Source organism: Chelon labrosus, assembly GCF_963514085.1.
Source record: "Chelon labrosus genome assembly, chromosome: 20".
Lineage (NCBI taxonomy): Eukaryota > Metazoa > Chordata > Actinopteri > Mugiliformes > Mugilidae > Chelon > Chelon labrosus.
In genome coordinates, this window is record NC_140353.1 from 18,260,350 (window position 1) to 18,272,479 (window position 12,130).

Genomic DNA, 12,130 nt, shown 5'->3' on the forward strand with positions numbered 1-12,130 from the left:
AACAACTCTCATTTGTTCTCTTCCAAGCAGTAGTCAGACCAACAACTGTCCTCAGGTCATCAGTAAGGTTGTTTGGAAGCTTTTCACTCTTTGACTTTTTTGTAACTGGAACTATTTGGGGCATGCTGTTGTTAATCATCTATCAAGTTTTCTGGTCGTGCAAGTCTATAAGAGAGTAAAAGGAAAGTGTTGAACTTTCCACCGTCGGGCCACAGAAGTGCTCATCTCTCTCCGTCACCAGTCCTTCACCAGCCTTGACATACAGCCTATTGGAGCTCAGAGTGCAGGCAGAGCCCAATCAGCACTCCTCCCCCTTCTTTATCTCAGCTGTCACTTTGTCCAAGCTTGGCAAGCTCGGTTGTCATGTCAACGGGTTCAGGAACACGTCTGCAGCAACCATTTACTGCCGTCTCTGGTCAGCAGTGTCACCTAAATTCAGGTCATGCGGTTTCTTTTTTCTGTGGCCTTCACAAGAGTGTCCTTCACCTGAATATCTGAGAGCAGAGAGGACAGCTTTGCACAGTAATGCAACATTTCATCCTCATACTGACTGCGTGAGGATGGAGTTTCCTTTTACCAGGTTCAACTCCTGTTGCAAAACTTTTTTTTTTTTTTTTTTTTTTGGGAACAGACGCATCTGTCACCATCCCTCCAGATGGTTTGACTGTGTGTCAGCTTAGCATAGTGAAAAAGGAGACACAAGCATGGCTTACCATTTGAACCATACCAAACTTCCTCAGTTACTGAACAGCGATTTCTTCCAACGAGTTCTCATTTCTGCAGCAGTTCCCATTTGTATTTCCCGTAGATAGTTGGAACAGGATCAGGAAAAGAGACACATTGTTCAGTGGGACTGTTAAAGGACTGTTTTGTAGCCGCCTTAGCAGCTTTGTTTTGGCAGCAGCAGAGCATCAAGGAGAGCAGCAACCAAGATATGATGAGCAATAGGCTAGCCTGTCGATGTTAAAAAGTTCCCGTTGACCCAAAGGCAGCCAAAACCATGCACAAGGCTTATCTGCCGTCTGCGAAAGAGCTGCCGTCCCTCTGCGTGCTTATGTGTTTACTCTGATATATTTGACAGTGACGTCAGTTACAAATGGAAACAACCGTAAAAACGTGAGAAAAAAGTCTTTTTTGTTTGGAGGTATACGTTTCTGTGCTCTAAACGCCACATTCAGGAGAGGCTCCACAGATCTGACTGCATGTGCCATAGAAGAAAATAATTTTCAGGAATCTCTTAAGGAAATCAACTTCAGGGTCTGCAGTATTTTCTTAGCACACTAATTTAATGCTTTGACCCAAGGTTGCAAGTCTGTTGACTGATAAAAATTGTGGATGCATTTGTAAATTGACAAAAACTGTGTGAGGGAGCTATCTTTGTTCTGACTTTCTCTGTACCACTTGTTCTTATCATTGAAGTCTGCTTCCAAGGAGACATGTGAAGTGCAACATTTGTGTGGTGTGAACTTTGTGCTTTGTGTACCATAGCATTAACAGAACTGAGAGTCACAACTTGAAGTTTCATTGGTATACTGTACATTCATTCCTTAATCCTATATGTTACAAGAGAGCAAATTTCAGTTCAGAACAGTTATTGTAACAACCAGGACAATGATACTTTGTAGACATCAATACAATGACTGATTCACACAATGGACCTTAATTTAATCATGACATTTCAATGGAGCGGTGTATCGGTTGCTCCAACAGTTTTCATGTTTCATGAATGTGTAGCTCCAGAAACTACCAACAAGGTGACGTTTCTACCATTTCCAGAAAGTGTAAGACACATCATTTGTTTATCTGCTTCATCCGAGCATGTAGTATAAAGGTCAACAATCTTAAGCAGATTTTTATGCAGATTCAACACCTTCAATTGTCTGATTAATCAAGTGTACAAGAGCATAATCAGTGTTTGTACAGGTGTCCTCACGTGTCTGATGTGTAGGTTGATTTCTCGTCTCCAGCTCTCTGTCACAACCAGGTAGATCTTTCCCCGACCCCACCGCTCAGGCCATCCATTGACGATTCTCTGGACAGTCCCGCGCCCAGTGTCCCACCTTTCCGCACTTGAAACAGGCTTTAGTTCTTCCACAAAGTCTCTTTCCCAAGTCCAGTCTGTTCAGAGGAGTCTCTTCTATTCTTCTACACGGAGATCTTCCAACGCATCTCTGTATAGACCATTATCTCCATGACTACATACTGGTATACATACGTATTAATTCAAGAAATCGCCTTCCACTCTGGCTCACTGCATCTCCATCTGGCTCTTCAGAAGTCTTTGCAGCTTTACAGCTATAGGTCTGGGTTCCTTATATTAAAGCTCCAGCTTTTCAACAGCTGAAGCCTCATTGTTGAATGTTAGTGGAGCCTTGATGTCACCTGTGTTCAAATACAGTCCTTCAGCCCTTTCCTGAGTGTGGATGGAACGGTCCAACTTGCTGTGCTGGTCTTCTGGGTGGAGCCGAGTCCAGATCTAGATCTAGTTTAAGACACTGAGATGGAGAGGAGGGTAAAGCTTCTCGCGCTGTCTGAACCTTTCTGTCCCTGATGTTTGCTTCTCGCTGCCAGACAGAAAAAGCTTCCCATTCTGCTTTGAATACATTTTTTTCCCCAATTTCTCAAAAAAAACTGTATACAAAATAATCATGAAATTATCATAAATTATGGGTTTGAATCATCTTCATCTTCCAGGTCAGATGTTGCACCTGACATAATACCATACACCTTTCAGTTGAAATTCTCATCCTCATCATCCTCAAGTCATGCTTGCCACAAGGTGAAAGTTTGTCCTCAAACACAAGGTCTTAAAAATGTCACGAGACATGACTGCCAGCCTCAAATTACGCTTACCAGTAATTTGAGGCAGCAAATACACAGGCTGAAATCTTCCTCCAAGTGCCACTTAAACATGATTGAAAGCCCGTAGCAGTTTGAACTTTAAAAGACAAAACAGAAAACGTGAGCCACAACAGCTTGTCGGAATTGGTTTAAAGAGCCGCAACAGGCTCATAGTGCAGCTTGTCCACCCGACCTTGGCATTGAAAATCCCAGCCTCCAGTGAGGAAGAGCGAATAACCTGCAGGAAGTCTCTCTACGTTAAGGAAGACGATGAAAAAGCAATATTTTAGGCTACAATAAGAACAGAGCTTTTCACATGTCACAAACAGAGATAACACAAAACGCCAAATCCTTCATTCCTTAAACCCCTGATTGTCAGGAAGGAACATTTCATGCCACTACTGGACACTGAACCTGCATTAAACATGACCTAATGGCTGATTTCTTTTTCTCTCAGTTTATTTTCATAGCACATCAGTTCTTTTTTTATAGTTTGCTGTTGAAATCTGTAGTTTAGGCAACTAAATTATGCACCACCTCAGATGACTCATGACAGTATTAAAAATGTTGTGAAGCACAGTGCTTCTTGGATGCTGGCAGGTTTTCAAGAGCACAGAACACCATATGTATATGTAGTGTACATATGGATACAGTCACATCGACACTCGTGTCTGGTGCATGTCTTGGAAGAAACTTTAATGTATTTTACATGTGTTGAAACCTTCTGGGGGACTAATGTTCTTGAGGGCATTAATTAGCATGACTCTGGGTACTCTGATGATGCCGATGAGCCGCACGTTGCACCAGTGTTGCCACTGTCACGCTGGGGATTGGGGTTATGAATGTCAGTAGGGCTGCATTCGGTTTGAGTTGAGAAAAGAAACACCCTTGAGCTCATTTGAATGGAACCAGTCCATGGTTGCCCATGCAGCAAAAATGTCAAATCGGTACCGTTATATCAAAAAAGCATATGAATGGGTGCACTTGTATTCCAGGCATTGTTAGGAGCGAGCTACATGGCTATCCTTTGCAATTCAGCATTGGATGGAAAAGCTTGAAAGAGAGCTCGGCTGTGATTTTTGACTCCATAATGCACTTCATACAACAGCTGCAGATAAAGCTTTGTCCAACCGTAACAGCAGCGGTGGGATTACGCAGTCAGATCTTCAGTCCAACCTTTGTCACGCTTATTCTCAGTACAATGGTGTTGATGAGATGAAAGGCTGTTGAAACGCGGTCGAAGATTATTAAGTGGTGAGCAAGACAATACACAAAAGCAGCTGATAAGCCATTAGAAATTTAAGCCTTGTACATGTCCCGATCAGAGACGTTTAAGGTGTTACTGGCAGCAGATGAAGTGATGCGCATTAATCCGTGTAGCACAAAGAATGCACATTTAAAATAAGTCATGACTAAAGGCTGTGTAATTGAGCGAGGTTTGGAGAACTCTATGCTAGACTCTTAAGATGTGTCTTGTTGCTACATTTAATGCGCTGCTTGGCTCAAGCAGATCGAGCTCCCACACCATGCCCCTTCTTAAAGCCAACCACCCGAAGTCTGTGTGTGTGTGGAAATGATTTGATTCATTCTAGAAGATTTAAATGAGGGAAAAGTATGGTATCTTTATGTTTAAAGGATTGGACATACACCGATCAGCCACAACATTAAAACCACTGACAGAAGAAGTACATAACATTGACCATCTTGTGACAATACAATGTTCTGCTGGTAAACTTTTGGACCTGGTATTCATGTGGATGTTACTGAGACATGTACCACCCACCTAGACCAGACCAGGCACCCCCACCCCATAGCAATGACACTCCTTGATGGCAGCAGCCATCCCCAGCAGGATGCAGCCTGACACAGGCACACACACAAAAACGGTTTAGGAACAACTCAAAAAAACATGACGAACACCACAAGGTGTTGACCTGGCCTCCAAATTCACTAGACCCCAAACTGATCAAGTATTTGTGGGATGATCCACAGAGGCACGTCCCCTCAACCCATAGGACCCAAAGGCCCCCACTAACAACAATCTGTTGCCAGACACCACAGGACACCCTCAGAAGGCCCATGTCCATTCTCTGATGAGTCACAACTGTTTTGGAGGCACAAGGGAGACCTACACAATATTAGGAAGGTGGTCATAATGTTACGCCTGATCAGTATGAACAATGAAAATAACCATGTTGTTGACAGCAGCACAGCTCATTTCCCTGGCACTTACCTTACTAGTCAACAACTACCACAACAGATACACACTCATCAGCAGTCACTGCATGCATATCTTCTCTTACTCAGTTTTAACAGAAGCATTCCGGATTTTACAGATGCTACCAACTTGTTTTAAAAACATGAAACATGGAGCACGGTGAGGGACTACCACAGATCAGTGAGCAGCAGCATGAAATCGTCCCAATTCTTATGTACAAAAACACATTCTGAAAAAAGGTCCTGAACCATTCTTACGCTGAGCCGAGTCCAGACAACTAATGAGTCACCTGAACCTGATTTCTGAGTGTGAGCCAAGGGGGCCGGAGAGATTTTTCTTTAGGTTTTCAACAAAACCATTTCAAATGAGCTTGATATCAAACCCTTTTATTTCTTTTAAATGGATTTCTAAAGAGCTGAATGACAAAAGAAAAGCATTCTGAATGGGGAAATGATGAAAGACTAATTACCGGGGGACTTCTGAAGATATAAAAATATGGTCCTCTCAGGGCCAGGAACTTGAATGTGGACGTTCGCCCGGCGGCACTGCCCTCGGGGCTTTCACATGCCCAACCCATGTGAACAATCTGCAGGGATGGAGAGAAGAACATTAACACAATTTCACTACTTGATTTAAAAACACAGCGAGAAAACACACACAACTGTATGTGAACTGCCCAAATAATTGAATTAAGCGAGGAACGGACCGCATCTGAATCCTCCTCACTACAGTGGTGCTGCAGTCTCAGCTGCACTGCAACAATTTACCTTTGATCTACACTAGATTGACTTGGGGTGTTTCTCTGCTCTCATCTGAGTTGAGGGAAGCAGAGAGGCATCCCAAATAATACTGAGCTGCACTGCTTCATCCACTACACTCACTAAATCATGATTTATGATGATTCAGCCTGTAGAAATCCATTGATTTCTACAGGCTGGTCTTGACTCTTTACTGGCAGCATCGTCTCATTTGCTGTACTGCATACAGTGATGAAGATCTGTTCCAAAATGTTTCCAGATGGCTAATTGGCCTAAAGATGTATCTAACTGGCACATTGCCCCATAGATTTAGCACAGAGCTACTGAAGCAGCTGACAATTGTATGCAGATGAACAGATTAGTGCCATTTCTTCAATGATAGTCTGAACACCAGACATTTGGAGAGAACTTAAGAAAAATAAATTAAAGCAGTCTCAACGTGAGTTTGGCAGGGTCGTGTAGCGTGATACAATAAACTAGAGAGTACTAACAATATATAGAGGAAGGCCATGGCGAATATCAGCGTCCAACAAAACACTGTCAGTTATCGGAAGCAGTCTCCAGCACTTCCTCACAGATCGCTGCTCTTACAGCCAAGATACAAACTGGTGTTGTCCGAGTGGTTAAGCGGCACATGATAAAACCGCAGCATTTTCAGCTCGATTCCGGCCTCTCCCGCTGTTTACTGTTCCGCTTCTCCACAATCCCTTTCAACTGTACTGACAGAAGTGATTTAATGGGGCTACTGGGCTTGCGGCAATTAGGCACCAGTTCTCAAAAAGATATGTTGGGTTGGAACGCGGAGCTCAGCCAGTGGCAGCGTACCTGATCATCCGAAGAGCAGTATTTGTTGACGATTTTTATCTGTGGGAGAAATAGGAATAAAAGAGTGATGAATAATTACAAAAGGTTATTTCACAGATTTTATTACATTTAATATCTCATAGCACACAGACTCAACCTTAGATCGACCTTATGTATACAGATGGCTGTATATTCCATATATCTGGAAGGTTTTGGTCAATTAACCATTAGAATACTATACAACTGAGATACAGTAGCTTGGAAGCCAGACTGACTTTATTGATCACAATTCGTTTGTTGCGGAAAATTGCTCTGGAATCTCTCTGCTGGGAACTGATAATGCTCCGGCAAAGACCTGGTAGGCCAGTCACACAGTTTTACTGATGGACAGAAGAGTAACTGTGTCGTAGTTGTACATGTCATCAGTAGAGTTGAAATAGCTTACTACAAATGACTCCAATTGGTTGTATGACTATCCAACTGCGTGCAGTTGTAGACTTCTTTTTTTTTAATTTCCACCATCTGTGTACAGGTTGAAACATGTGGCATAATGAAATCCCAAAGGCGTATTTCATCTTTTCTATATTCTGATAAGAATTCAGCCTGGCCAAGGCAGGATACAGCCTACAGCAAATGAACATCAATAGTATAACATTTAATTATTAGAAATAACAAATACCCCTTCAACTGGCAGTATACCTGGGAAAGTACAGTATGTTTCACTATGTTTATTTTTCATTAATTTTTATCTGTTCTCATAGTAACTGCGTGGACTTCTTACAAATCACACTGAATACACAGAAATACTAAATACATGTATAAAATATCAGTATGTATAGAATGTCTGATTCAGTCCCATGTCACATAAATGTTTTGGTTAAAAACCACCTTGAGAGAATATAGTTTAAAAACGGTTCCATGAGACGCTAAGCCTGTTGCCATATGTGCACCCTTCTCTGGAGGGTTATCACTCAGCCAGAAAAATATTGCAAACCAGTGCAAAACATTTTCTTATTGAAAGCACATCTGGTGTGTCAGCATATCACACTCAGCATGGTGCTTGCTACTGGCTCTTTCCCTCTCAGCTACACTGAAAAGGTTCGTTGTCACCTGCAATCTGTGTATTACAACTAACAAGTTGTTAGCGTTGAGTCCTTCTAAAAGAACATAAAAAAACCCCGAACTAGTTATCCTCCACTATGGCAGGCGACACTCCTCCACATGGAAACTCATGAGGGACCCCAAGGGTGTCACGGAATCTATTTAAAGGTTGTAGGTCATCAAAACAAAAGTTCTGCTATCTCCCAAAGCGGGCACACAATTACATCCTGATTGGCCATTTAGCAATCACACTCCACGTCCGTAATTAGGTGATGCAGACATGAATTAATCACACTTTTTAAAAAAGGCAGCTGTGCAATCGACGAGCACGGGCAATACAGTACATCTGCACCCTCACCAAAAATGCTCCGCATCATCAGCGTGATAATCAAAGTGGAATAGGAGGAAATGAGAGAGAGAGAGAGGGAGAAGAGCACATGGCGAATGACTACTTAGCAGTCATTAATTAGGTACGAGAGAGCCTCTGATTTTTGTCAGCATAGGGGGAGAGGTGCCACTGCGAGTCAATGAGTGCTTGTCAGGAAGGGTCTATTAAAACCATGTTAACGTCTGTGAGGGGAAAAATACATCCAACTGTGGGCAAAACATATCCCATTACAAGTCTCAATGTTTTCTTTATTAAGTTGTTTTTCTGACTTTTATTAAGATTAGTTGGTAATAATTCACTGGCAGAATTTTTAAGATTCCTTCAATAGATACATTGAAATTATTTTAAATAAACTTGCAAATACAACCAGATTTCAAGTTCAAATTACAGGTTTTCTTTTCACCCCAGTTTTAAGTAAGAAGAAAATCCAGCCAAGCCTTTAATGCTCAGAGACGGACTTACGTTCTCCTGCGTCAAGTCATTGATATTTGTAGATATTGCTTGGAGCCAGTCTGTGCTTTCTGCTGCAGTGCAAAACTGAAGAATATTGGTGCTGGCTCCGTCCAAGGCAAAGACTTCAAAACAGTTGGACCTGGAGGAGCGCAGAGGACAAAATTAGACAGAAACAGAGGAGAAGATTGAAGGTGAAGCCGGAGCAGTTTGCTACTTCTGTCAAGTCCTTAAGCTGCGAGGCTTGTATTGCTCCATTACATACAGTAGAGCATCCTCCGTGATGTTCAACTGACACTTAAGTATAAAACAACAATGCTGGGCACATTTGTGTAGGTAGATGTTTAAATTAAATGGACCTGTAATATAAAAAAACACAACTCTGCTAAACGGAAAAAAAACATTGGCAGGGAACACAATAAACAAAGATGGGAAAAAGAATTAGGTGTGGATATTTCTGTTGATGAATGGTTGGAATGGAAAACACAATATTCTACAATGCCATCACATATTTAGAGTACTGGTAGAAAAATTTAATAAGATTCTTTGTCACCCCCAAAATTAGAAGTAACGATGCAGCCATGTTGGAGACATTGTGGAGAAGTGAATGTAGCTCGTTCACATATCTCGTGGCATAGTATAGGAGACAGCTCATTTAATTACTGTAGAAGTTTTGGGACAGGATATACCCAAGTCATGTCAAGTATTTTGGCAGAATCAGTGGAAATATGGTGTCAGGAGAAGATAAATAACTGTTCAAAAAAGCTATCATAGAGAGATGGTAAAAGCCAGTCCACCAGCAATAGATGAATGGCTCAAACTAGTGAGTGAAATATATGTTATAGAGCAGCTGGCTCATGAGATAAGAATACAAGAGGAGCAATGTCGAGTGAAACAGGAAAACATGGACTATGCATGTACATCAACGACAGAATGAGGACTGAAATATGGATATGCTATAGTAACAAACAATCCAGATTGTTGTTCTGTCAGAGTATTGAGTTTTGTGTGTATATTTTGTGACAATGTACTAAAAAAAAAAAGAAGAACAAAGCTAGATTATAATATCGACACCAATCTCATGTTTTTGCAGCAAATATGATTCTAGCCAGCAGGTTAGTTTAGCTTAGCACAAATGCTGAAAACGGGGGAACCGCTAGCCTAGTTCTGTTTTATGTTAACAAAAAACAAATACCAGAACCCCTGAAGCTTATAAAAAAATAAAGAAATACCAATTTGTCATTTACTAGGGAGTTATGTGCCCAACTACTTCTTAGCTAGGAGCAGTAGCTTCCTGCTGCCTCCCTGGACACAGTCATGCTAGCACTTTGCCACTGTCTGTACTGCATTAGCCAAGCTAAGCTAACCATGTGTTGGATGTAGCTTCAGAGAGAGTGATATTAACCATCCCATCAAAATGTTCTCAATAAGTCACATACTCCTAACTTGGATGTATGCACACCATTATTCCAGTCGTCCATAAAGTAGTAAAGAGCAATAACAGATGAAATAAGATCACAATACTGTGTTTAAATGCTAACTATACATGTCTCTCCTTACACAATCATTATCATCAGTCGACATGTTTGCTTTGCATTCTGCAGGGCTCCTGTTTTACACGATGTTGCTGGTAGGCTTTTCGTGTTTAGGGCAAGTAACTTGCAGTAACTGCAGTAGAGTACGTAACAAAGACCAGGTGGGTTGCTTTTGGGACAGAGTCTGCAAAGCTGGGACATGGAGGAAATCCAGTACTTCAAATGGCGGAATGTGTCCCAAAAGGAACCTAAGTAACTTCTTTCTGTGTGTGACAAACACAGAAAACTGCTTTTGGGACCACCACTCAGAACCAACCTTGCATTGCAGAAACTCATGGATCATGAGACCCCAGTGTAGGCTTTAGGTTAGGTGCCCTCCATGGAGATTCTGAAATTTCTGGTTTCTCATTCTGATCTATAATCAGATTACTCGTTTTGATTAGCTCCATTATTGTGTTAATTGTTGCTGCTGATGGTGCACCAATGATTTGGTCAGATCAGGCAAGGAAACAAAGAATTTGAAGCTATTTAAAGCCCTGTTTTTCACCACAAAGGACATTCTATAAACACCTAATATAAAACATTTTTGAAAAGACATCATTGTAACATGTACTATACATCAATAGACTGAGTATGGGCTAAAATTGTAGAAATTCTCAAACTCCAGTTTTGCAGGGCCTCAGGATGTATATCAATGATATACATAGTTTTACTTGGTCGTACAATGAAAAATATATATTAAAAAAAAAAAAAAAAAAATTTGAAAAAAAACATCCTGCATCCTGAAGATGTCAGATTAAATCACTGTAGTTGAGGCTGGAATGGAAAACCTTCACAAACCATTTAGTTGTTATGTTGTAACATATTTAACTTAATTTGGATCCCTTTTTAAAAATCTGCCATTTCCTTTTGAGTGCCTTTAGGTTAAGTGCATTGCTTTTCAAACACTATTAAATTTCTCTGTTGATGGGGCGTTGATGAGGTCATCTAAGAGGGATCACACTCATCAGCAAAGTGTAATTCTGTCTGACATTTAATTTCAGTGCATTTGCACGCTGCTGACACTTTTAGCTTCAGAGATGTTGACAAGTAAAAATGATAGAAAGAGTTGTGTTTGTGATGGCTGTTAATAACAATGCCGTCGGAGTGGAGAATTCGCAACATTAGGGAAAAAATTTAAAGGCTGCAAAGAAGCAGCGGCAGGGAGACGTTGTGAAGGTACGTGACATGAAGACTGATAAACGCAGGGAAACAATAGAGAGCTTCCAAAGCAGGGTGCGAAGGGGGAAATCTTCTAAGACGACTCCTAAAGCAAACAGTTCTTCTGCACTCGAAGAAACAGCAGCTACTCGAAGGTTAGATGTTACAAAGTCAGCATTCCTAACAAATCCTCTGGTGAGCATGACTTTCATACTGGATCTGCAATAGGCTTGTTAAAATCTTATGTTCCGCTGCCTGTGTACTGACCCAGTGACTCTCCTGGGGTGATTTTGACCGCTCTCAAATGCTGATTTTTGATTTAACAAGGGTACAAACTCTTTCTGTGTCAGCGTGCCTCATCCAAATTAGCTTTATACTGTGATTTGTATTAGTATAAATCATCACTAATGAATATTGAGAATTTCTTTGCCATGAAAACCAGCAAACACCAAAATCTCTCACTTCTACTTGCCTTTCAGCGAGACCGCAGACATAAAGAGAGCGACTGATGAAATGCCATTAGACACAGAACGTACAGTACACCAGTAAGATCCCAGTCAATTAATGTAAAACCTTTGAGGCTTTGCAGTAATGGGGGAAATGCAAAAAAAAAAGAGGATGAAAGTGTAATGAATGAAGAGCTCCGAATGCAGAGATTAATCAAAGGAACGGACAGCTGGCGGATCAATGTCAGGAGAACACAACCCTGTCAGGAGGAGCTGCTAAAGCTCTTCCACCTTCAGTGAGCAGGACAGAAATCCTCACTGAGAGATGGGATCTGGGGAGAGTGTGATTCTTTCATACATCTGCACCATTCCCAACGGCACAAATTATT

General features: G+C 41.3%; 1 protein-coding gene across 1 annotated transcript in view; it reads right to left on the reverse strand.

Moving 5' to 3' along the window:
- Window positions 1-12,130, reverse strand: part of sntg2 (syntrophin, gamma 2) — a 70,508-nt gene that overhangs the window by 29,291 nt on the left and 29,087 nt on the right. Inside the window, exons 9-11 of the mRNA XM_084569851.1 lie at window positions 8,573-8,702; window positions 6,643-6,681; window positions 5,529-5,645 (exon numbers count right to left, since the gene is read on the reverse strand). Of these exons, the coding sequence (XP_084425977.1) occupies window positions 5,529-5,645; window positions 6,643-6,681; window positions 8,573-8,702 (286 nt within the window). The remainder of the gene's footprint in view (window positions 1-5,528; window positions 5,646-6,642; window positions 6,682-8,572; window positions 8,703-12,130) is intronic.